The 27,703-nt window shown below is 35.5% G+C and overlaps 1 protein-coding gene and 1 long non-coding RNA gene across 6 annotated transcripts; one reads left to right on the top strand and one right to left on the bottom strand.

Annotated features, from left to right (window-relative positions):
- Positions 1-180: 180 nt before the first annotated feature.
- Positions 181-11,828, bottom strand: LOC135223560 (caspase-1-like). Of its 3 annotated transcripts, none has more exons than XM_064262074.1 (9): positions 11,644-11,828; positions 8,754-8,956; positions 7,514-7,683; positions 6,031-6,111; positions 5,239-5,356; positions 4,415-4,535; positions 3,182-3,375; positions 2,522-2,672; positions 181-1,003 (listed from the first exon to the last, which is right to left on the bottom strand). In XM_064262074.1, exons 3-9 carry the CDS (start codon positions 7,666-7,668, stop codon positions 765-767), a joined length of 1,059 nt encoding a protein of 352 aa, XP_064118144.1. In that variant the 5' UTR covers positions 7,669-7,683; positions 8,754-8,956; positions 11,644-11,828; the 3' UTR covers positions 181-764. The 3 variants fall into 3 exon arrangements, with proteins under 3 accessions (XP_064118144.1, XP_064118145.1, XP_064118143.1); XM_064262075.1 differs by having other exon boundaries at positions 8,810-8,956; XM_064262073.1 differs by lacking the exon at positions 8,754-8,956 and having other exon boundaries at positions 11,644-11,827.
- A 2,058-nt stretch (positions 11,829-13,886) lies between these two features.
- On the top strand, positions 13,887-27,481 carry LOC135224140 (uncharacterized). Of its 3 annotated transcripts, none has more exons than XR_010316642.1 (3): positions 13,887-14,091; positions 23,005-23,156; positions 24,483-27,481. It is a non-coding gene; the product is annotated as an uncharacterized LOC135224140 (long non-coding RNA). The 3 variants fall into 3 exon arrangements; XR_010316643.1 differs by lacking the exon at positions 13,887-14,091 and adding an exon at positions 15,509-15,767; XR_010316644.1 differs by lacking the exon at positions 13,887-14,091 and adding an exon at positions 20,186-20,292.
- Positions 27,482-27,703: the final 222 nt, after the last annotated feature.

Here is a 27,703-nt window from a genome sequence, read left to right as displayed (position 1 = left end):
GCAATGCTCTCACGTGATACCCCATTATGCTTTTTTTTTTCTTTTTTTACAGAATTGGTGTAAATATGGGTAAGGTCCTTAGGATAACATAAGAATCCTGCAGAGGTCGATGTGAACAACTGGCTGGCTGGGAGTTCTTCACTGCCAAAGTAGGGAAGACATGTTGAGAAAATGTTCGAATTGAAATTACAAAATCACCTTTTTATTCCCGCCCTATTTGACTACAAAATACTGTTTGCAATACATAGTAAGCTACAAAGTGTTCATTTAAATATCCTAAGATTATCTCAATAAAAGCACATGCTTCACTCTCCTTTGCAAAAATATTTATAGTGGTCAAGAACATACTTTTCGATGACTTTAAATGCATGCATGTCCTTTCCCATCATGCAACAGTGCATTGACGTTTGTTTAAGAAAATCATGGTGCTATTTGTGGACTGATTTCTCACAGGAAGAATTAAAAGCTTAATAATCTCAATATTAAGGTGAACATAGAGAAGTGTCAAATACTTGGTTTATTTATGCATATATGTATTTATTCAGTTATTCACATTTTTCCTGACCATTTTATGTCTGCTTTTATTCCCGGGCTCTATTTCTCTCTCCCTCATATTGTAGTTCGTGTTTTTATTTCCCATTTTTTTTCTTATGTTGCAGTGGCTTCACTTTTTGAAAATTCAGTTCTTCTTGCATGAGAACTTCCCGTTTGTCTGTGTCCATCCGTTTGATACTTCAACTGTCGAGGCGTTGAAGAAAATCTGGTTATAAGAACTTCACCTTCCGCATCAGCGTCGACACCGTCTGCGGAATCTGCTTGTTTTTGTCAAGCTCTCCGGCCCCAGGCATGTATGACTCGTAGTGTACAGCCACCTCGCGGGTCACCCTCAGGAGCATGGACGAGAGGTCTTCGTTGTGGGCGTCTTCGTTAAAGACTCTGGTCAGAAAGTGGAAGAAGACGCTCCCGTTTATCCCGCGGTTTCTGGATTTGAAGGCAAACATTCCTGGAAGTTGTCGTGCGTCTCGTTAGACTTTTATCAAAGTAATTATGATGCAATTTTTCAGCTTTCAGTCGATTACTTATTATGGAAGTTAATTATTAAACTCTTGTTAAAATATTTATCAAGCAAGGTTTTTAAATCTACATTTAAGTACCTACTATTCAAATGATTGAACTTTCAGTCGGACACTTCTTATGCAAGTTATTAAACTTTTGTTTAGGTACTTATTAACATTTCATTAAAGTATTTACGGTACAATTAATTTAGCTATCATTGAAGTGCTTATTATCCAAGTTATCAAACTTTTATTTATGCACTTATTATGCTAGTTGATGAACTTTCATAAATGTATTTACACATATTTCTTTGTCAACATTCAACAGTTTCCACAAAACAATGATCTCATCCACAGTCTAACAGCTGAATCATGGATGAAGCCCTTGTGCAAAAAATGTCAATATCATCAGCATATACACACAAACATACACACAAACATAAACTGCCATTCACCTCTATCTTGCAAGAATTCTGTAGCTTCCATGGTATTCTTTGGAACATCTTAGCTTTACGAAGCTTAATATATTCATTCATTCGGAACTTTTCCCTCATTCAAATATACCTTCCACGTCCTGGTTAGTTCCTCACTGCCAGGGGCGTGCATGAGGTGGGGGAGGGGGCGGTTCTGAGCCCCTGTCCCTTTTCTTCTTCATAGCTAAGTTGCCCTTTTTGTCAGAAATAACAATTGAATTGGATCATATTATACATAGGTTGATTGATATTGGACCAATATTTGTCAATAGCATATTTCCATTGAACGTAATGGATTTTAAAACTGTCACATTATCCTTTCAGCATCTCTTTTTATATGTATCGTATATTATAATTGTAGCATATAAAATATGGCAGATTTCATTTTCAAAATGTAAGGGAGTACCCTTTTTTTTTTCCATTAGAGCCCCTAAGGCCCTTCTGAAAGTCTGTGGGTGCACGCCCCTGCCTAAGTCACACTTCCCCCACCATAAGACAGTGTCTCACTTGAAATCCCTTGATTCAACTGGTGTCCTGCCAGTCTTCCAAAACATCTTAACGCCCTGCATGCACTCAACGGTCAATTCCATCGACATTTTCAAACTTGACCTAACTTCCATTCCTCTATTTTATCTTCATGTACATGTGTGTATAAATATTTGTTTGATATATATATATATATATATATATATATATATATATATATATATATATATACGTATATATGTATGTACGTGTATACACACACACACACACACACACACACACACACACACATATATATATATATATATAATATATATATATATATATATATATATATATATATATATATCTATAATAACAATGCAGGTTTTTCGCAGAGGGGTGACACACAGGTTAGAGTTTATCTCTAGATTCATTTTCATATCATCAATACAAATACCCGAAAGTCATCTATTATACAAGTTCATGATGAAGGATCAGGAAATATTAAACACAACATCATCTTACCTGGGTATGATGCCCACATCATGAGCAGGTCAGCATACAAGGGTATCGCGTATTCTTCATTCAAAGTTACGTCAACCGAGTCAGTCTGTACACTGAGGGCTTTGGGTTTCTTCAGCTGAACGCCTCTATCAGTGTCTTCGCCTCTGCAAGCCTGTTGGAGGATATAATGGCGGTGTAGCACAAGAATATTTTCAGGCATCATTTGTCATATTTACGCGGTGGCAGATTTAGGGGGTGGGGGGAGTCAGAGCAGGCCATGGCCTAGGGACCCGTGACTGTGAGGGTCCCTCACCTCAGCAGAAAAAAAAATGATAATAATAATATAATTAAAGATATAAAAATTAATAATAATAATCTGGAGGTGCTTAATTAAAAAATAAATCCCGGAAACCTAACCCCCACAAGCTGTAAGGGCCCTATTTGCTTGTCCATAAATGAGGGGACCCCTAAGGTCACCGGCCTAGGGCCTAGGGTCCCGCACACCCTAAATCCGCCCCTGATCTTACGAGCTAATTCTGTTTGTCGTGGTACAAAATTGAGACAAGCTATTCTCGGTATAAATATTAACCCCACGCAAGATGCTACCTTAACGTTAACATCGTGAAAAAGCAAGACAGATTTCAGCTGGACAAACACCCAACTCAAAGAAAATATTTATACCTGAATGAAAAATAACTTAGGCTTCCCAGCAAGAGACGGGCACTTCTCTGGAGTCAAGTTTTTCCAAAGTTCGGAAGTATCGACCATGGAGTCGTACGTCCAGATGAATTCCTTGTTCGTTTTTTCATTCAGGCCGCCGTGACTCATGAAAACCACGACCAAACTGTCACAGTCTCTATGGTCTGAGTTTCGAACTGCAAAGGAATAGTGAGCATATACATATATATGAAACCGGATCAGCCCCGACGGGTTAATGGCACGAGTCCTATACCTACCAGCTTGATCTCAAACCTCTCTCTTAGAATCTACAACCCCTTATAGCTAATGTGATTCTATTTATCATGATATCAGATCCTTTTTCTTTTGTCTAAAATTAACACTTACACCAATAAGAGGAAGGAAGTTTTCTCCAATACAGAAACAACACTTTAGCAACATCTTATTCGAGATAAGAAATTCGATTGCAACAAAATCTTCATGTGGGCAATAGTGATTGTGATCTCTTAACTGCTGATATATCAAGATTTTTGTGAAAGGGTCCACTCATGAAATATTGCAAAACTATCTATGCTTGGAAGATTGATAGAAGTGAGAGAATGAATTTCAGTTTTTAGTTGTTTTAAGTGAAAATAACTTCAGACCACATCATCGGGATTTGGAATAAACTCATTAGGAAGGCTAATCATATAGGTAACTGGAAATGATGATTTTACATGCAACCCACAGACTAAAAGTGAATACTGGTAAACAAGAAAACAAACTTCTAGTGAATGTTACTGGCAAACATGGAGAAAAGGGCACATACAACACCTTCACATATTGAAGTACACTTTAAAAAGAAATGCAATCTTCAGTAGGAAACTTGACTGAAATGGCAAGGTCTCTTTGCTATATAACGTAAAAGGTCTAAAAAATATAAAGCAATGTTACAAAATGCCCAAACAGCCTTAAGAATTGGTGATCATTCCCTGTTTTTAATCATTTTACGATCCTTGCTTCACTCTGATAACCGACAGAGTGATAAAGTATCAGTGATTAAACATATGATAACAGATTATAAAAACAAAAGCTTTTTGTTAAATGTGAATGGCTGCTCTTTTAAACAAGAAAAGCTCTTTGTTAAATGTGAATGGCTGCTCATTGGTTCCATGCAACGTAAAAACACCATCAAACAAACAACAAACAAACAAACGACAAACGAATGGCTGCTCGCATGAATAAAAGACTACTCACCCTGCTCCAGAACTTTAAGGAAATCTCGCCTGGGAAGATTCATGTGAGTCTGAACCTCATAATGGAGCTTCTTGAAGGTTGCCTCACAAATCTTTGAATCGTGGAAGGCACAGTCGCGAGGCTGAAAGTTTTAATGCGAATAAGAAAGACAAACAACACCTTTAGACTTGCGCCAGCAAATGGAGTGATTCTTCTACATAAATTGACATAGATGTCTTAATCTGCCGATTGGCTCATAAATGGCTCTGTAAAAACGAACATTTCAACTGGAAAACTGTGCACTTTGTAATACTGTCCGCACGCCTTTGAGTGACAAATACTTTCACCCGAGGATATATCAGCAGCTCTCTCACACAAGTAAACAGAAGTTCAGTGATTCTAAGCTATTTTGTAAGGAGTGATAGAAATTGATCATGGATTTTTTGTTTTTGACCTTTGCTACATTTTTTTTTTACCACTCAGCACAAAATATTCTTTAATCTTCAACCGATTCTCAGCAACTATTCTGGCCAAGTTTTGAGCTCAGTAAGTGTGAGACGACCGAGTAAAGCCACTGATGAACTTTAGAAATTACACGCTACAAAATAATCAACTTTGTTTCAACCATTTTGCTCCCAGTTTTGCATTACTTTATCTGTTCAAATAATTGCATCAGATTTTCAAATCTTGAGAAAAATAAGTAAAAGAAAAGTGTCACAAAACTTTGTTTCTGCAAAATTTTGTATAAATTTTTAAAACTTACTATAACGAGAATACGGGTCACTCTGGAAACCGCCGACTATTATGACTAAACATTGGATACAAAAATCATCCATTTTCCTTACACTTGGTCCCCCACGGCTGAATTCACTGTAGGCCAGAATGACAGCCAGTCCTCTCTTCTTGTGCTCCATGTTGTAATATTTGCTGTAAGGACCAACGGGCATGTCAGCATCAGGTCGGCTGAAAGGAATAAATATGTACGTGAATGAACAGAACTCAACATAGGCATTCTACATTTCCAAGCCCATGAACATATTATTATTATTATTATTATTATTATTATGTTATTATTATTATTATTATTATTATTATTATTATTATTATTATTATTATAAAGAAAATAATAACCATTTATATTCCACTCTGAGCAAATCACACACATCTTTAAATGGAAAAACAACGATTCAAAATCTAGACTTAAAAGTACGTGCATCCTTTCATTTTAGCAGAAACTTCGAGTGTTTACAGAACACGACACAAAAGCATCACTTTCAGTTTCAGGCAGCCATATGGCACTGAGATTTGTGATATTCATCTAAGCAAAATCTAAAGTTAACATAAGACTCCGTTATTCTAAACAGCGTAGTCTTGCATCACATTCAAATTCAAAATGTTTGGCCATTAGTTTGCCACAAACCATCACATTCAAATTCAAAATGTTTGGCCATTAGTTTGCCACAAACCATCAATTCACCAAAAGGTTAATCTCTTACATTTGTAAATTCTCGAACAGCAAGGCAGGTTGTAGTGGTTCCCTGTGGCTCGTACTCGAGTTTGCTTTGTGCTTAAATATAAGTCCCTGGGCTAAAAGATCTTGGTATTAATCAAAGAACATAAAATCGTAGTTATCTTACTCGCTAAGTATAGGTTTCGTCCGTCCGAAGCTCAGGGAATCCAAGTAGTCCGAGATCTTGTCGGTCTCATCTTTCGGTGAACTGCGTTGTTGAGGAGGAGCGATCCAGGAAGAAGAGAGACAAGATATTAGATTTCTGAATGAAAGCATTGTTTTCAAGCAGGATGAAAGGTTATGCTGATTTACGCCAGTCTTAATTTAGTAAAGCATTTGTTCGATGTCTAGGGAGTAAGAGACTGATAAGTGTGTTGTAAAGGAAGGGAATGGAATATAGAGTTTAGGTCAAAGGCCAAGCACTGAGACCTGTAAGGTAATTCAGCGCTAGAAAGGAAAATGAGAGTACGTAGGTCTGAAAGGTTGTAACAGGAGGAAAACCTCGCATTTGCGCTATGAAATAAGTAAGTGTTGTAAAGGGGAGATACAAATGGGTAATCAATATGACACGAGTAAAATGCGAAAGGAAAAATGGAAAATAAAAATGGGGCGAGATGTGGGTGTTTTGCTGTAATCAACCTCATATCTTTTTAGGGTTGAGGCGGTTGCGAGTTGCATTGGTTCGGGTGAGGGTTATGGGTAAGACGGTTGTATATTGTACCCTCACATTTTCTAGGCCAACACCCATAATCCCTAATGAGGCCTGACAGTAACTAACAAAGGTCTCAGTGCACTTACCAGCGGAACACCAGACACGATAAGGATTCGAAGAAAGGAAAAGAAATGATCGATGTGCTATAATCCGAGCAACCCAGTGCGATCCATCATATGACGTTGTTCCTAGATAGTGAACACACGTGAATGATAAGAAATATCAGTGTTGTATCTTGTTGGTTCCACCTAAACATTTTATCGTATCAGTGCAAATATCGCTCTACAAAACAGTATCATAATTTGATAATGTACGGTCTATATCGTGCGTCTTATTTGTATACGCCAATGTCTTACACGCAAATTTTATCTTTTGCGCCGTAAAATTTAGTGCCAATGGAGTCAACTAAGAAGAACTTGTTCCCGTTGGCCTCTCTCTCTCTCTCTCTCTCTCTCTCTCTCTACACACACACACACACACACACACACACACACGCACGCACGAGCACATTTCAAGAAAGTCAGTCATTCACGCTCATCTGTAAAGTATACATGTCCATCATTGCATATTTTTTTCTGCCTGATACGATTTACTCTTCCAGACAGAAACACACACACACACACACACCCAACGAGAAGCATCTGAGTTTAGTCAATAGCCTAGGAAGCGCATGCTTGACCGGGATCAAACACCAAAAGTTCACAGTGCATGCATGATAATGTGAAAACCTATGATTAAATCAAAGAGGTAACAACAATGGACGGTGATAATATGATTAATGTCAACAATGATAACAATATTATGATGAGTACAATGTGAAAACATACTTATGGATGCTGTATTTAGATCCGGAATTCTCCGTGTAGTACTACAACTTAAAGACGAGGGTGGAAAATACCTTTCTGCAGCGCTAGGTTCAGGCGCAACCGACGAGTTGTTCGCAGAGTCTTGAATTTCCCGGCCTTGTTCAACTTTCTCTTGTCTCGTTTCAGTATTCACCGTGTGTGATTCCCCAGTGCCGGAAGTTATTTGGTCCTTATCAGTTGACTCCATTGTCTGAGGATTCTCCTTGAAAGACAAACAAAAACGTGTTCCAAATGGGAATGGATATAAAGATACGCGATTTACGTGAACTATAATATGACTCTTTGGGGTTGTGTAGCAGTACAAAAGAAAAGAAAAGGAACAACAAGGAAAAACTTGAATTATAGCAAAAAGTCTCATGCATCGGTTCGACAATATTCAAGAACCATTTATAAACAAAACTATTTCTCTACAAAAAACAAACCGTGTGAGGATAATTATGTTGTGCACTTGAGAGAGAGAGAGAGAGAGAGAGAGAGAGAGAGAGAGAGAGAGAGAGAGAGAGAGAGAGAGAGAGAGTATGAATAGAAAAAAGCGATGCAAAATGAAACCCATCCTCTGTGAATGTAGCACTATATCAAGGCGAGGAATAAATGATAACATCAAATAAGGGATCTGGATGCATCAATTTTTTAAAATATTTCCCTTCTGAACATGAGTGACTGAATAGCAAATGTCCATGTTAATATTTATGCTGTTGCTTAGACAATGAATTTCCCAAGATATTTTCCAGGTACCAGCTCGCAACGGGTCGCAGTGTGCCTAAATTCAAGCCCCAGTCACCGCCGTCGCCTTAACAAGAAAATCTAGGAAAATCTTGGCTTCCAAGACCGGTGGGTTCCGTACTGTCATGAATCGTTACAAAGGCGAAAGTTCTTGTGATATTCAAACTTAGGCACATGAAGGCTTACGTGCAGATGTAGAAAATCAAAATTCTTCTATTTCAACGGATTTTAGGCTTACTTGTGCAATAAGCTCGACTGTGGTGATCGTGAAAGAGCGAATGAACACAACAAGCTTAATTTATGTAGTTTGGTAGCGCAGCTCAACAGTGTATGTGAAAAATAGTTAATTTGTTATGGCAATTATGATTCAACTGTTAATTTCAGTACATTTACAAAGATTGATGCTTTCGGTCACCGGAGACGACTGATATATCATATATACGTATATATATATATATATATATATATATATATATATATATATATATATATATATATATATATTATATGTGTGTGTATGTATGTATGTATACACAAATAATACTCAACTATTTGCAGAAAAACTACGAATCATCCAGCGTAGCACAGGCTAACGTCACACTCACTTGATTGTCTCTGGCTTGCAGTTACAGTTAGTTGTCGGGTCGGAGCCCAAAATACCAGTTGCGTTTAGGATCGTTCGCAACTAATTTACGAGCAGTTGATTTGAAATGCGCACGACTACGGAGCCACGTCGGTACTGGTCCGCGATTCTGCGTATAAACAGACGTGTTTGAAAATACTTAATAATGTATATCATATTCTGTTACGAATAATAAAAGTTAATTAGTCCTACGAATTTAAATCAAAGAGAAAATAACCATTCGCAACCTCCGAGAAAAGGTGCACACAGAACGTTTTACGAGCCAGTAACATCTCGGTAATATCCGCTATTTCGTCACAATTCATGACAGTTCGCTGAATCGTTAGAAATCTCTTGGATAATTTTGAGGTTACGGTGCTGGATAGTCGTGTTGGTAATATTACTGCAGCTGATAGTTGTTACTAACAGACTGTATTTATGGTGTTTTGAAGTAACATTCCCTAATACTTGGTTTATCGTCTAATCCTCTTCATGCGTGTACAAGTTTTATAATAATAGTTACTTTAGAGTTTTAGCAATTTTTATGAAGTTATAGAAAATGGGTAAATGTAAAATGACATGTATATATATATTTCAATATAAACTTATGCGTAACGTACGACAGGATATTATGGAGGGATTGTAATTGGATATTTAGTGATGGTTCAGGATAATGAGTTGCCTGAAATTTTGCTGAAAGGAAGAGTCCATACTCCATAAGGGTCTATGGGTGGTCATGATGATTTTATGATGATTGCAGCCAAGTATAATTCCATATAAACTTACATTACTTTAGAAACATGCATATTACAGGATAAAGGTAGGGGATACTTCGGAGGGGGAAAGTTTATGAATGTAAATATAAAATGTACTCTAAATATCCGGAAAAATCTGAATTATGGTCGAACGGTCTCGTATTTTACTTTTCAAAGCCACATTTCACTTTTCAAAGTGACCATCTAGTTGCTTCAACAGCTGCCATTCTATTTCCGGAACAAGAAAAAAAAATAACATTACTAGGCAATGGAATAGAAAATAATATATAATTTGGGCATAAGGCCAAGCGTTGGGACCTATGAGATAATTCAGAGCTGAATGGGAAATTGATGATAAGGTTTCGCAGATGTAACAGGAGGAAAACCTTACAGTTGCATTAGGAAAATTTTTGTCAGAGATGGTGGAAAGTCAGATGGAATTAAGAGAGTATGAAGGGGGTACGGTAAAAAGAAATAACGCCTAGTACACCACGTGAGGCGCACTGACGGCTAACCCCACACGGAAACTAGACAATGGAATTCCTGCCTCCCAACATCTTCCCCCCCCCACCCCCGCGCCACGCCTCGCCCAAAAATAAAAAGAAAGTGTAAGCTACTGATTACTTCAGTGAACCTGGTCCACATATCAGAAAAAAAACAAAGCCCAACACATAACTACGTAACGAAGATAACAGGCGTCATTTCTTTTAGCACCTGCTTTGTACCTTCTCTCTGGAAAATACTTATGTTATCTTCCGAATTTGACATCTTTTGAGAGGCTCTCGTATCTATTTTGTAAATATATTAGCTCAAACCTTTTCTTGAACCAGGGCCTTACCAAAGATCTCAATATACTATATGTATATACGCTATATATATGTATATATATATATATATATATATACTATATGTATATACGTATATATATTCATATATACTATATGTTTATATATACATATTTTAAAGTTTAAAAGACCCTAATATATATATATATATATATATATATATATATATATATATATATATATATATACTATATATATATATATCTATATATAAGCGAATACCACAAGAAAATGATGGTCAGAAATCCAAGCGCTTTAGTCTTTACTTAGACATTGTCAAGGAACGAATGAAATACAGTTGGAGAAAAGAAAGTTATCAGGTAAACAACAAGATCAAGAATACCAGATGGTTAATTGTCAAAAAGGTAAAAATTAAAGAGATAATCCAGGATTATCGGATATCACACGGTCACAAACCTAAACATAGATTAACCCTAACAGAAACTACAAAACATGTAAAAACTGAATATATTAATTTTGTTGCTTATATTTATCTACAACTTTTTTCATTATGAAGGCATCAAGTTTTAAATAACAAAGACTTAAATTTAGGTTTGTGACCGTGTGATATCCGATAATCCTGGATTATATATATATATATATATATATATATATATATATAATTATATATATATATATATATATATATATATATATATATATAATATGCTTATGTGTGTGTGTGTGTGTGTGAGGGTTTGGGTGCAGACAGGGATATTATAATGCACCTTAATATCGTAATGTTGATTACCTTCATTCCGTATATAAAGAATATAGAAATATTGTTACCAGTGTGACAAATCGTGCTGAAAGGGCTCCAAAGCTTTGTGTCGTCGTACGATGTGATTAATCATTAAAGAAGGTCTCTTTCTTTAAATCGGTCCTTCTTCTCTGTCTTTTCTCCAACACTTCTAAGGTCCCTGGGGTTCCCAGTGATCAAAATCCTGCTACTTCCGCATCATCGCTAAGGCCCGCCACTGACGTTTAGTTATGCCTGCGCAGTTCTAATTGCTCAGTCAGCCTGTGCAGTTATAACTGAACGTTATTGGTGGGCTTTAGTGGTGAAGATTTGCCTGCAAAGTCCGACTGTGCAGGCATAACGTTAGCGGGGGCTTAAGGAGGGTAACCTTGTTCCGTGCCTTCCCTAATGCTCTCATCAGGCTCTTACACCTTCCAACAGTACAATATACCAACAAACATGAGTTCTGCTAACTAACCTGTTGTGTAAAACTGTTAATTCTACCTTCCCGCTCCGTATCCAGTCGAGGGTTTGCAGTTATCCGCGATTTGCTGCTAATTTCTCTTTCGAGACGTGAGGATTAGATACGACGAAATTCGACGCTGCTGAAGTGTCACTCTTAACTCACTGAGTGTGCAGACTAGCCTACAGACGCTGGGACTGCTGTAAACCACACACACACTGCTGTAGTTCTTATCTAATCAACAGATACTCAATCAACCGTTAGAAAATAATAACTCTACTGATATAACCTCGGTGAGCAGCATAATTGCGGTCCTCATTATTTACTGATAATATCAATTCTTACGAGGAACAGCAAGCTCACCTAATGTGAAGATAATATGAACTAATACTGCAATACTAACATTTCATTATATATAGAATCTTATAAATAAATTCCGATATCTGAAATTCACTATCTGGATTTAGCGCCACTAATGAAATCAATTACGTTTTTTCTGTTATTTAGTAAAACTAATGACTTGGACGATCGAAAAAAATATAATAAATTAGAAAAAACCTTGAGTTGTATCGAACGATCTTTATGGATACAATGAAACCAATTAATCGAAATGGCCGTAGCTCCTGAAGTGAAACCTCGTCTGTAAACAAAAATATATTTACCTTAAATACTTATTAGGAAATAAGTTCGATACACATAATTATGGAAAGGCCTAAAACTACAAAGGAATTGTACCAGTTAATTCCTCAAGTAAAATAGTCTTTGGGTTAATGACGACCACCACATGACATCAGAAATGTCTATCACTCTTTAGTAATTGCAACTGATTAATCATTCTGATTTAAAACGCGATTTGTCCAATCTAAAAGACTTCAGCAGTGTCCCATTCCCGCCTTAAGATCCTTTTGTAAAACATTTTTGAAATTCATTGCTTCTAGATTCAGCATTGTTAATTTCAACTAAATATAATAAAAGGAACCTGCAATACATTTCACATTCAAATTACAGACCTACGTTAATGATCACACATTCAGTCAACAAATCATCAGCATTTTCTCCAGTGATTTCCCAAGCTCTTTTGATGCTAATCTCGAAATCTGGACACTCCTCCCTCTATTACTCGTGTCTCGGAGAACTAGACGAATTCGGTATTGATTAGCATATCTTTGACTTAAAAACTTTAGACATTTGTTGGTGACAAGTTAAATTATGTCTCAATCCACGTTTCATTCATTCCAATATAAAAATAATAAAGCTCTCTAGCGTTAGTCCAGTCATTGAAAACTGGAAAACACTTCAGTGATATGATGGGAGGTAAGGGCGCCTACAGATAACCACAGGTAAAGCTCACACGATACACCAGTCTACAGCAGACCTGTCAACCCTACCTGAAAGTTTTGCTGGAGATTATAAAAAATGCTGCGGATTTCCAAATAAATGCGAAAGATTCATAAATCCAAGGCAGAATGTCATTATTTTAATAAAATTCATCCAAATAATTCTCAATATATTGCATTTTATCTATCTACTAAGAACATAGATGCATAATTTCATTAATAAATTTACCAAAATTAAAGGAAAATACATATTTATATATCCTCATGACAAAATGGCTGTCGTTGCTCAAATTTATAGTTTTTGTTGATAATATGATTGCGTTGAACATTTTTATTACAATATTCCAGGAAATCATTATATTTACTGAAAAATAAGCATTAGTAACAATTACGGACACACAAAATTAAAGTGCAGGAGATTGATCTAAATGCGGGAGAAGCAAGTGCCAATGCGGAATGCGGGAGGTATTTTCAAACTGTTGGAGACTCCTACGAAATGCGGGAGCTTTGGTAGGTCTGCTACAGAGAGAAACAGAAATCAGCATTCTATAATTGATGGATTGGACTGATGGCCACTAAAACTGGCGTCGCACAGCATTCTATAAGGAACTGAAGGAATGGCAATGTGTTAACTAACGAGGCTGCATTAACGAATTATCAGAGATACCATCGTTAACTTATATTAACAATGAAAACTTATTTTGAGGCGCGATGGGAGTAGAGGAATGACTTCGGGCCATTCCCATTCTCATTTTTCTGAAAAGCTTTCCGTATAGTTTAGTGAGCAATGGGCCTATTATTCCTCTCACTCGCGAGATATAGAATAGATAGGCGTAATGTTTTCACTATTAAGAATGTCCTATTAAGTTGACAGTCTTTTGTATGAAGGGCCACACGTTTTTTCGAGCTTCGACTTCCGTAAAAATGATCGGAATGTGCCGAAACTTGGGAATAATATAAAATATCTATAAAATGTCCCGAAATACCGTCCACCTAGAGTTAGGACTACATTACTGGAACCCACCCAGGTCACGTGACTGAACTCAGACATTCGGCCATTCTTCCTCTTCCGCTCCGAGTACCGATGTTACTTATTAAGGTACCGCGGCTGTCTATTACGACTAAAGTAAGTATCGTTTATGATTGTTACGACTCGCGTATATACTTGAGTTACTTAGACGAAGACGTTATGTAAACGTGAGGTTGAAAAAAAGTTACTTGTAATGTAAAGTGGAACTCTTCTTTAGAATTACCGGAAAACGTCAACTGCCATATACCTATAGTCGATTCATTTAAGGTAGATTCTTGCGCCTACGAGTCGTTTGTTTGGCGGCCTCTGATTGGCTGGTACCGGGAGGTAGGCCGCTTGCTCAGACTCATTATTTTCTACTGTGGCTTAGAAAACTAGCAATATTATGTTTATATTTCTTCAATCAACTCACGCTTTGCTCAAGATAGGAAAATTTTGGTCATACCATAGGATTCGGTATTAATTGTACAACCAAGTTATCTTTTCCTAAAATCAATAAGATGAAACACAAAGAAATTACAACGAGTAAGAGTGAAAAGAGAAGGATTTAATTCTTTATACCTGTTTTTATTTATTATCGTATTTTGCATCATTAACGCGATTAAGATAAAATAAAACTTCACCCTGAATACGCTGGCGCTTTCAGATTTTGGATGCGTGTAAAATGTGAGGAGAAAATGAAGAATATGTCTTATTATGTTGCATCAGTAAATGATTCAAGTTTGACGGTATTGCTGAGAGAATGAGATCTGCAAGGCGTCGTCGTTGCGTTTTCGCCTCAGCGAGAGATTTTAGTTGCCAATTAGCGATATAAAAGGTTGCAGTTTCCACAATATTTACCATGTTATATTATCACATTTTCTGAAAATAAATACACAGAATTTCCAATATAACTGTTGAACATTTTAAATCCAATATCATATGTATGTCTGGGCATATCTGATAAGGAAAAAAAAATAATAATAATCAGATGGTTGCATCTGGTATCGTTAGCTCAGACCCATGCGGGCCGCGGGGAATTCAATCCAGCAAAGAAGTTGAACTCTGTGGAAAGACGACTTCACACTCTTCAACTCAGCCTAAACTTTAATCAGGTTGTTTCAAGATATTGTTTCTATTTTTATTTTATGAATATATTTTCAAATGAAAGAGACACCAGAGACTTATTTGAGTGATATGAAATAATAATCAGTGTAATAAACAACAAATAATTAAGAAAGATTGACTTCCTATTAGGCTGAGTCAAGTACAGCTGTAACATAATAAGATATATTCTTATATTCTTCATTTTCTCTTCACATATTACACGCATCCAAAATCTGAAAGCACCAGCGTATTCAGGGTGATTTTATTGTATGAAAATACAAGTTTTAATTCATCTTGATCGTATGACTTATTAAAAATCCGATGATAAATAAAAACAGGTGTAAATTATTGAAAACTTTTTTCTCTTCACTTTTACTCGTTGTAATTCCTTTGTGTTTTATCTAATTGTTTCAGGAAAAGATTATTTAGTTGTACAATTAATACCAAATCCTTTGGTATGACCAAAACTTTATTATCTTTTGGAAAACGTGAGATAAATGAAGAAATATAAACATACTGCATGTTTTCTAAGTCACAGACGAAAATATGACACAATGAGCGAGCGGCCTACCTCCCGGTACCAGCCAATCAGAGGCTGCCAAACAAACGTCTCGTAGGCGCAAGAATCTACCTTAAATGAATCGACTATAGTCTACTTTACCGCGGAATGAGGGCTTACCCAAATGGTTTGTTTTCTGTTTTTTTATAACTGTCTGTTCTTTTTGCAATCTATTATTTCTAGCTCGTTATGTATAGTTTTTACTAAATATATGTACATTATTGTGTTCCCACTAATGGCATTTACCCCAGGGTAAATGATCATGCGGCGACATAGCGGCCACCAATCCCGGAATGCGGCCACCTTCCCGGAAAAGTATATATAGTGGTGCTCAAATCTCATGCGACATGATTCTTTTTGTATCGTCCAGATTCTCAGACTCAACGTGACGTTGCCAAGTAGTGCTAATTTTTGTTGTTGTTTTTGTTGTAATGTCATACATGCCGAAAAGTTTGCGAATTCGCAATGTGAGAGATTTGAACTGATTTTTTTTTCTTTTTACGTTGCTCAGTTCAAAGATCGGTGTGATAAAGTTAGAGGTGCCAGCAATGAAAGCACACTTAACATGCTCCTCGGACTGATCAACATAACCACGTCTGCAGCAGTATGACAGTAGACCTAATAAGCTCAACCAACAGTCATAACAACATTTTCAAATTAGAAATAAGAATAAGAACAAGTTTTCTTTGAATGTTGAAGTTTTCGGCTGCGTTTAAGCTGCCTGCATGATGCAAAATGTTTTATAGGCCTAAAAAAATAATATAAGCCTTCTGAGATGTAATCTGTTACTGATGAATTTATTTTTAGAGATTACCTGTTCTTTGAGGAATACAATAGGAATGTGAATTACAACCAGTTTTCTTTGAATGTTGAAGTTTCAGGCTGTGTTTAAGCTGCTTGTATGTTGCAAAATGATTCATAGGCCTAAAAAATAATCTAAGCCTTCTGAGATGTAATCTGTTACTAATGTTTTTATTTGTAGAGATTACCTGTTCTTTGAGGAACAAAAGATGATTTTGGTTGTATGGAGAAGATGGCTATTAATCGAAATATCATAAGTATTAATATCAAGGCGTATGGAACACTTGTTTTTCAACTGGGTTAGAATATTATTTTCTTAAAAGTCCTTCTGCTCGCTTTTGATGTATGATTTATTCTTTGATAAGGTAACTTGAAGTGCAAGAATGTGTGGATAACCTCATTTGCTTTCTGGCAGGAAATTGTTAATATAGAGATGTGAATGTCAAGTGTAAAGAAATCTAATACCTAGGTCTATGAATAATATCTTGGCTTTGACAAACAGGCGAATATTTGGTAGTATGCCATCATTTTTGAAATATTTAAGAAAGATAACAATTAATTATGTATGAAAATCCAAATATTCTTCTAACACATATAAAGTAAATGTTTTCAAGATAATTTCATGGTCGCTACTCATTGTAGACCTACTTATGTTACAGCAGGTGGTTGTTGTTGCTCCGACACTAATGATACGTCACACATGCTCCCCTCACACGTTATCTATGGGTGCATTCTATTTTTGTATATACATATTTACAATTTTTTTCAAATAGGACTGTTTCAAAATTTATGCTTGCTTTGGTTATTAATGTTATGACAATTTTTTTTTCGTCTTTTTTATTTAAATTTGAACTGAGGTTTGATGACGACTTCGTTTTGGCCAAATGCTTCAGTGATGAGTGAACGAAAGTTTTGAAAATGTTTCTTAAGAGTTTTTCTGAAATTTGGCTACACGTGACATTTTACTTACAGTTGTGAAATATATGACAGATTTCACTCTTATGAAACATATTATGGCCCTATTGTATGCGATAATCGCGTTTTCGCATTGAAATAAAAGATAAATAGGCAGCATGCTAGTTGCCAGTTAGTGAATTTTGAACGAAATCCTATGGAGTTATGTCGCATGAGATTCGAGCATCACTACTTTAATTCACTGCCATGAGCAATAATCAGTGTTGCCAAAGCGCGGAGAAACGACTAAAAGTGCGGAGAAGATTCGAGGGGGAGTCATTGAATGCAGAGCTGCGGACGGCACTCCTCATGTATGCTGCGCTGTAGGTCCGCATATATATTTATTCTTTTAAAAAAAATTTTCCCTTAATAAAAATGATTGAAATTATATATTTTCTGAAAATACTAATATTTTTGAAAAATGAACCATTTTCACTAGTCTCGAGTGTTCATGCGCCAATATCAGATAGATACGATCATACGATTGTCAAGAACCAATTTTGACAACAGATAACGTAACCCAAACGTGATGTCTTACAATGCATTCATTCTTTAGGTCCAGCTATCTTCAATTTGCCTTTTTAATTTTACACACACACACACACGCATATATATATATATATCTATATATATATATATATAAGATATCTATATATATATATATATATATATATATATATATATATATTATATATATATATATATTATATATATGTGTGTGTGTGTGTGTGTGTGTGGTGTGTGTGTCATTAAACATGACTAAGTTTACAATAATGTAAGTCAGTCTTCACCCTTAGATTTATTCCTAAATTAACCAAATTTTACTAACATTATACACACACACACACACACACACACACACACACACACACACATATATATATATAATATGTATATATATATATATATATATAATATATATATATATAATGTTAGTAAAATTTGGTTAATTTGGGAATTAATCTAAGGGTGAAGACTGACTTACATTATTGTAAACTTAGTCATGTTTAATGAGTTTTTATTTATTTATTTATTTATTTAGAAAACAACTGCAAAAATGTATCAGGCAATTGCATTAGTTGGAGTGATTCAACTGATTATAACCGAATAAGTTTTGATATCAGTATGCTATGAAGTGGTGTATTATAATCGTGGATTTTCTTTATATTAATGTAGCTTATTGATAAAAAAAAGGACCAGTTATGATGCGCTCTTTTCCAATTTCTTGAAACTCATAGCCCCAAATGGGGCATTCGTTTTGCCACATGTATACCATAAATCATGCATAATTTGCTGTCCATTCTCTTGGGGAAATATCTCATTTCAAAATATCCGTATAAAAAAAGGGGGCATATAGACCTACATGTTTCATTTCGTTTTTGTCTGTTTACAATGCTTATGGCATTGATTTTAAGCCTAGACCTATGTTATATATTAGGTTGTTTATTATTATTATTACTTCAGCAAACGTGTTGATTTAACTTACAGCATGGTACCTAAAGTGATAAATGTGGCTTAAAAAAAGAGAAGAAGGAATAAACTACTTATGAATATCGAAGGATTTATATAGCTTGTCAACTTACTCTGTGAGGAACGCAAAGAAATGACCCTGTGGGGAACGCAAAGTAATGAATGAAAAGCAACCGTTTTTAGTAAAGAAATACATTTCAGTGCAGTTTTTTTTTTAAACTTCCCACTTTTAGCTGAAAACTTTAACTTTATGAATAAATTTACTTGCCCGTGTTCACTTTGTGGCCTAACTTACGCATCAAATTATATATAATATTCAGAACTATAAAACAGTAATTACACACACACTCACACTAAATATATAATATATTATAATATATATATATATATATTATATATATAATATTAGAATATATATCTCGAATGTAATAAATCAGCTTCAAGACTGAACACTCTCCGCGTGTCTCGTTCGATTCTAAATTTGACTATCATTAAAGTTACGTAATGTTTCAGGAGATATGAAGCAACTGAATTTCGGTAACTTGATCAAATATTTTCAAAAGGCAAATGTTGTTTTATTTACATTCTTTTGACACTTGAAAGATCATATTTTCAAATTCTAAAAAAAATAAATAAAAAGATAAAGGTCTCTTGACGGTGTGTTAGACCTACGGTCTTAATGGTTCTCACCACCACGCTCCCTCAGATGACGTAGGTGCGCAGAAGAGGCTTAAAATTGACCTGTTATATCTCTGGGCGGACCGTGGATTCTAAATTTGACTATCATTAAAGTTACGTTATGTTTCAGAAGATATGAAGCAACTGAATTTCGGAAAGGGGAAACTCTAACTCTAAAAAGGTTTAATTAGTAAACCCAACTTATATACTGGTAAAGATACGGTTAATATAATATAAGCAGGGTGACTATTTAGTCTATAAAAAAAAAACTTTTTTTTTTTTTTTTTTTTTTTTCATTTGTCCACCCGCCTGTGGTGTTTTTGTATGGTAACACTGCGTCCCGGGCTTTAGATAGTTACGCTATGTGTAAGTTTTAGGTAAATAAAAGGATATCTGGGCGTACATTTGCAACTGAAAAGTGTTTTAATAATTTACTGTATGCGAATTACACCGCTAATATTCGAAATAGGATATTATTCTAATCGTTGAATGTAAGCTGAATGTAACTATCTAAAGCCCGGGACGCAGTGTTGCCATACAAAAACACCACAAGCGGATGGACAGATGAAAAAAAAACAGAGTATGGTTAGTGTAGTAAAATAACATTGCTTGGCAATTAACACTACAACTTCCGGTGCGGAGCTAGTTTCTCGGTGATGTGCGGACTTCGCGGCAACCCTGGCAATAATATTGAGCATCAGTCAAGAGTTGTGCCCCAGCGTTGCAGCATACCGAGACCTCCTCTTGAAGTAAGTGTTTTCTCCAGAATTACGAAATACCTAATGGCATAATTCAAGCACTTTTTCAGGAAGTGGCTGCTATGTCGCTGTTCGGTAATTTATATGGCATCATCGTGATGCACAGAGGTACAAATGTCCTTCAGTATCCAATGCACTCAACCTCGGAATTAATATATTTTCATATATGTTAACCGAAGGGGAATTTTTTTGTTGACAATTTCGTCCTCTCGTGGATTTGATCCAGTGGACAGAGAAGAAATCAGTATTTCAGTGATGTTACTGACTTGGCTAACAAGTTACATACGTTACAACCTGAACTTATAAGTTGTAGAGGTCAGGCCACTGAAGAATGCTTTAGAAATTTGAGGGAAAGTCGGTTTTAGGAGGAATGGAGACCTTTCTCTATGATGTTAGATTGGAGGTTGCTTGTGGGGTTTCATACATAATTATTACAAGACTGTCCTTTCTCTTAACATTATTTCTGTCATCTAGCTATTTGCATTGCAAACCTTCTAGGCTATAAAACTTATTAATCCTAACAATTTTTCTTTTCTTTTAATCTTGTTCATTTTTGGTAACAATTGCCCCCCCTCCCCCCATAAAAACAAAAACGCACCATCTGTGAGTTGAGTTGAATTGAATATGGAATTTAGGCCAAAGGCCAAGCACTGGGACCTATGAGGTCATTCATCGTTGAAATGGAAATTGACAGTTAAAGGTTTGAAAGGTGTAATGGAGGAAAACCTCATAGTTGTGCCATGAATCAAGTGTAAGGAGAGGGTGAAAGTAAGATGAAAAAAGAGAATATGGAAGGAGTTACAGTAAAAGGAACAAAAGTGGCTGCAGCTAGGGGCCGAAGGCACACTGCAAAGAACTTTTAAGTAATGCCTACAGTGCACAGCATATGAGGTCCACTGATGGCACTAGCCCCCTTATGGGGACCAAACATCTGTGGTAATCCAGATGTGTTCACATCTCGAACATAGTAGTGTTCGACTTCGTAAATTCACTTCTGCTTCCCTTAACTCTGGACCTTCCTTTCTTCACAAAACAGTCAAAACTTCCATGAGAGTTGTCCCATCACTTTCCCTCCCTGTCATATCCCACTTTTTCTGGGCTAGAAGGGTTAGACACAGGCACATTTCCCCCTAGACGTCTGCACTTGATTTGGTTGGTCAAGGACACTGGTTTTCCCATTGGTTTCTGCATTAAAAATATATTATGGTACTCTTACTTTGGTATTATAATGCTGTACCAGGCTTTTTAGCTACATTTATATTTTGAGGCTATTTAACTATAGAGAGTTGTTTTGGTTGATTTTTTTGGTGCTCTTGTTTGTATTTTCCAAATATCCTTGTAGCACCTCCTGGGTGTTGGTTTTCTTTTAATGTCATGATAATCCTTAACTCTCTTTCAATCACTTAGTGGTGTAGACATTAGTGTGTCATAATAAATCAGATTTTTGCATCATGATTCCCTATTATTTGGTTGGATATTAGGTAGATTCCGTCTGCAGTCTTCATTTTGTGCACGTTCCCACTGAATTACATCTTGTCCAGAATTTTTCCCCTGAAGAAACATTAAATACTGATCACATTGCTAATAGGTAGTGTTGTCTTGACTGTTGTCTGGTGAGATTTCTTAAGTTGAGGTTAGGTTTGTTCTGAAGGGGATTTTAGATAGTAGGAGAAAAGTTGCCATTCTCACAGCACACACCGAGTGGGCCAAAATACTGAATTCAACCTATAAAGTCTGTTCTTTGAATGTAGACACTCCCTGACATTTAGGGTGCTTGAAAAATCGCTTAGGCATTTGTTGCACCCTTTCAAATCAGCCTATTCATTACCAAGGAAAAGTTAGCAGTGTTGAGGAGCCTGAAATTGTCTGATATTTTTGTGTTTTGTTGTCTTGGAGTTAATTCACCATAATGCTCTTATGTAAAGTTAGTGATTTAGGTAATGGAGGACACATTGTAAGTCCCATTCGCATTTATGCAAGTAACCAGGGGTACAGTAACATATGTCAACAGATGCTTTAGGGGACTAATGTTTTTAAGTAGAAAAATCTGTCAAGTAACAAACCCTTCAGTATTTTACAGATATCCCCTATAGGGGGTAGTACAGCCAGTGCACTTCATGCTTTACTTAAGGTTGTTTGCAGTATGTCTTGGCCCCTAGCTGCAACCCCTTTCATTCCTTTTACTGTACCTCCTCCTTTCATAGTCTCTTTCTTCCATCATACTTTGCACCCTCTCCTAACAATTGATTCATAGTGCAACTGCGAAGTTTTCCTCATGTTACACCTTTCAAACCTTTTACTGTCAATTAACGTTTCACTGCTGAAGGACATTATAGGTCCCAATGCTTGGCCTTTGGCCAAAATTCTATATTCAATTCAATTTATAGATATGAATAGTTAACAGCAGTTGCACATAGTTCCTAACCAACAGCAATTGTACATATTTCCTAACCAAAACCATTACTATATATTTTGCACTTAATAAATTTAAGAGATATATAAAAAAAATTTATCACATCCAAAATGGTGGGCATAGGGAAAATGAATCATAATGTGGTAGCTGATAAGTGCATTAGTCCACTATGTTGAGCTTTTTAAGTTGAGGCATAACTGTATAAAGCTTTGGCCGTAATTTTAATTGAAAAGATCTGATGTTGGATCTGCATTGATTTTTGGCTTACTAACTGGTATTGTACTTTTCAGGCCTGCAATATAAGAATAAGTATGCAGATGTGCCACTTTCTGATTTACTGGCTAATCTCAGTAAATCAGAACTTCAGAATGAATGTAAGTTGTGCCATCAGGAAGGGATGAAGCAGTTTCTACTCTTGAAGACCAGGATTCACAATGCGTAGGTAACAGTACAGTAAACATAATGATTCTTAATGGTATACATTGTAAACAGGAAACAGTTTTAAGGGATTTTGTTTTGGTTAACACAGTTCTAAAATTTGTGACAAGCAGTGCTTCAATTAGTAAAATCTAAACTTTATGTTATTAATAAAGACATCCTTTTGGCTTGATTGTGAAAGTTAAATGATTTTAGTATAGTGGTCAGGCTAAACTTTTCAGTTGCAATGATAATGGTCCTGTCTGTCCTAGGTCCCCATAAGGGGGTTAGTGCTGTCGGTGCATCTCGTGCGGTGCACTGTAGGCATTATTTAAGGTTCTATGCAGCCTGCTTTCGGCGCCTAATTGAAACCCCTTTAGTTTCTTTTACTGTACCTCCTTTCATTTTCCCTTTCTCGTCATTCTTTCCACCTTCTCGTAACAATTGATTCATAGTGCAACTGAGATTTTCCTCCTGTTACACCTTTCAGACCTTTTATTGTCAATTTCCGTTTCACGGCTGAATGACCTTATAGGTCCCAGTGCGTGGCCTTTGGCCTAAGTTCTATATTTAACTCAACTGTCCCAGAGCATGAGCTGTGATAAGCACTACTTACTTTGCTGTCTATGAAGTTACTCTTCATGATAATTATACTCAATTTGGTCTTGTTTTATAGTGGTGTACCAATACTTTATATTGGCATGTCAAAAGTAAGGTAAATTATATAAATGGGGTGACAGGATAAGTTGAAAATGGAAGAAAATGTCACATCATTGTGATTCCTATCCCAAGAGTCCAAGAATGGAAGAGTAATGTTGTGAAAATAGATGGTATATTATTTTCATAGGCTGTAGGTGAGATTAGTGCCACATATAGTCAGTAATGCTGTTGAGGCTTCCCAAGAGAGAAACTGTGGTTTATGACTCAAGCAAGAAATTCATACAGGAGGTTTACACAAAATATCAATCTTAGAACTAATATATTTCCTAATTACCATACTATCTATTTATTTATACAGGAAAACTTACAGTATATGTATTAAAAAAAACAAAATCAGTTCCTATTAAGTCCACATACTACTCACACATGATCACACAGTAACTACCATATTGTAGACTTAACCATGAAACATGTAGAACAACCCCTTGGCTTTTCAACACTACTATGTACAACTGACAGTACATCAATATACTATTTTGTTACTTTTGTTCTCAAAGAGTAAAGCCTTGGAGTAGTTCTGAATACGAAGTATTAAAGTGAAATCTATGCTTAATTCCAATTCAACTTTGAGATTTAAATGCAAAAAAAAGGAAGGTGTTTAACATTTTGAAAGCCTCTTTTTGTATTACAGGTCTCCATCTATGAAGATCCAATTGTATGAACTGTCTCCTGATGTTTTTATTTTCAAGACTGAAGTTTTTCAACCATAATCAAATTGATACAGTTTCCTCTGAAAACTCTAGACTACGAACAACTGCTGGGACTATTTCTAATAATGATTGCTGTGGAGTTTAACATAATTTTTATAAATGATGTTAGCTGTGGAGTTGAACATTAAGAATTTACATAGTTTAGTAGCTTGTGTGTAGAATTGTGATTTTGACCTTACTCAAAGAAGGGTTGAAATCAGTTTCAAAGCATTGAGATACTTACGCCATTGGGCTCTTTTATACTTGCATTTCATTAAATTCAACAGATGTGCTCCTGTACCATTAGTAACAGAAATATAAAATTCAATCCATGGTTAATTTGCAACTAGGCTATTCATTTTGGCTTGGGACCCAAGTTTAAAATTTCATATCTTATGAGAATGGAAAGGATTTCTAGTAAATTTTGCACTCTTAAGAGTTTAAATATGCTGAGTTAAGTTTTGTCCTGCATTCATCTCGCAAAATCAAATGTATCTATAGTGGTTCTCCAACTTTCAGTCTAACTGTGTGTATCAGGTATCAGAAGCAAATGTCAAATCTTCATTTTCTAATAATCCAGTTATTGTAATTTGAAGGAGTTGCAACACATTAAGTAAAGTCTAAAGGAGTGAGAGTTTATGTCAACTCAGTGGTTTTGTTCAACTATTCTTATTGGTAATATTAAACAATGAAGCCATTGATTTAGTTCTGTTAGTGTATAATTTAAAGAGGGTGGTCACTTAGCTTTATACTTACTCTTGTTGAAATTATAGATATATTAATTGTATTAAGTCTTATAATTCGGTTTTTTTATTGTTTTGAATAAACCTGTGTCCTGTAAATGCTAGATATTATAGTATGAGGTGCAGCATGTGAGAGGGGCCTATGTGCATAGTTTTGAGACAGAGGCTTGGTAAATCAGAAGTGGCCATTTTTTTGTCTATATTTTGTATTTACTTGGTCTTCTTTGGTTATTGAGTTGTCTGGAGAATAATTGACCTCATTTTGTGGGATTTTGTTTCTATTAGGTGTATGGTCATGTAGAATAGCAATTCTTGTACTTGTACAATTACATGGGCAAGAAAGTTATATGTACATGTGGATCATGAATTAAGTCTTCAGCTTTACTATGTCCTGTGTGTATGTGGGTGATATGTTTCATTTCTGTTAACTGCTTCATGAAGCCAAGGTTAACAGTCGGAGGCCAATCAATTCTATTACTACTGACCCCCTGTTTTTCTAAGGTGAAGTAGGTCAAAGTGATTACGTTCGAGTTTTTGAGGCTGTCCAACATGTCTCTTTTGTATGTGAAGTCACTCTCTTATGTCATAACTTTCTTTTACATAATGCCTTTAGTTTTGTAAGTGTTGGTCTTTTTTCTTTTTTGCATCTCTTAACTTCTGAGGGAACTTCCTAGTGGGTGCTTTATGCAAAAAACGTGTAGCTTATGCAGGCCTAGTTCTTATCTCCCAAGTCTGTTGGTGGTAGACTGTGTTTGGCTTAGGCTACGGGTTTCTATGGGTTGTTATTAACATTGATGGTTGATAGTTACTTTGTACAAAAAAACACTGTATTGATTTTTTAAACCAGTCAGTTATTTTTTGATATTAAAACATTGTAACGTCAGTGTTCATGACAAAATGTTATGCCATTTTTTATTAAAATATTAAGCATTTTCTTTTTGCACTTCAATTATCGATAGATTAACTTTTATTTCTAAGATTATCAAGCCAGATGAACAATTTCCTTTTTCATAATGTTACCGATTTCAGTGGTTGACTTCTGCCCTTAGGAGGTGGTGGCGGCTCTATTAGTAGTAGTAGTAGTTGTAGTAGTAGAGGATGGGAATGTCCTTTGAAACGGCTGCCTCATTAAAGTACCTCTCTGCCTCCGTTTCACTTTTCCCAAGTGATTTGATTTGATTTGATGTGCGGTCGTTGCCATCCAAACAGGAGTCATTTCAATACAACTGTTTAGTCAATTTGATACAACCCAAGTTCTTTTAATCAATTAAGGAAATCAAGTCCTGACATCTGTTTGCTAAAGAGAAAAAAAAAAATCACACTGGCTAAAACTGTCTTATTTAATTCAAACCGTTTCCAATTTCATTTAAAACTCTTTCCAATTTAATTCAAACCGTTTCCAATTCAAGTAAAGTAATTTTCATCAAGAAAATATTAAACCTTTTCACGTTCTTTTTAGTTTTAATTTAAGTAATGTAAATACTAAAATCATCTAAAACAACATGAGTTTTTTTAACGTTCTTTGTCACCAAAACTGTCTTATTTGTCGTTTATTGATAGGCATTAACCAAACACTGTTGTATACAAAATTAATTTCTTACAATATAAAGAAGTTTAAATCATTTATAACATCTATAACTTCTACGACTATCAGAACAATTAATAGTTTTACCATTTAACTCTTAATTTCGTGACATTAGCTTAATAATAATATATTAACAATACTTTAATTTCGCGCATCTAAAATTCCACGAATGTAATTTGCATCGATTTTGCGATTTTAACTTTTCACAGAAAAGTACGGAATACCTCGCTTAACCATAAGGTTTCTATAAAACACTTATTGACGTTAAGTGTTGAAATTCGCTCTAACACTACTATTTATTAACCATCCACTTGAAATAATACACTGCTTTACATTTTTTCTTTGTTCAATGACATATCCAAATGTTAAAAGTTTATTAAATACTGTATCTGAATTTAGCCTCGTGAAGGGGAATAGAAAAATATTTTGCAGTCAAAGGCAAAATACTATAATTTTTTTCTCCTGTTTTGGTGCGATAATATGAAAACTGACATCCATTGAATTGTCTCTATGGATGTATTGAAATGACACTCGTCGAATCGATCTACCTAGGCCCAAAAGCGATGCCTTGTCTGTAAATGAAATTAATCTACATTAATCACTAATTGTGAAAAAGTTGGATACAAGTAATTATAAATAAGTCTTAAATGTTTTATAGCATTGGGGTAATTTTTTTTTATTTATTTCGAGTTGATTTATATAGATTTTTTACATTATGCCAAGCATTGGGGCAACTAAGGCCATTCAGCGCTAAAACGGAAATTGACAGTTAAAAGGTTTGAAAAGTGTAACAGGAGGAAAACTCGCAGTCGCACTAGGAAACAATTGGTAGGAG

This window comes from Macrobrachium nipponense, chromosome 10 (assembly GCF_015104395.2).
Source record: "Macrobrachium nipponense isolate FS-2020 chromosome 10, ASM1510439v2, whole genome shotgun sequence".
Taxonomy (NCBI): Eukaryota; Metazoa; Arthropoda; class Malacostraca; order Decapoda; family Palaemonidae; genus Macrobrachium; species Macrobrachium nipponense.
This window is presented reverse-complemented; position numbering and strand designations above follow the sequence as displayed.

Bases quoted from the DNA above. Each gene is read 5' to 3' on its own strand.
- LOC135223560 (XM_064262074.1), bottom strand. From the start codon at position 7,668: ATGGAGTCAACTGATAAGGACCAAATAACTTCCGGCACTGGGGAATCA. The intron at 6,112-7,513 runs GTATTTTCCACC...TCAACAACGCAG, and splicing joins GAACCTAGCGCTGCAGAAAG to TTCACCGAAAGATGAGACCG. The intron at 4,536-5,238 runs GTAAGGAAAATG...TAAAACTTTCAG, and splicing joins TCAGCCGTGGGGGACCAAGT to CCTCGCGACTGTGCCTTCCA.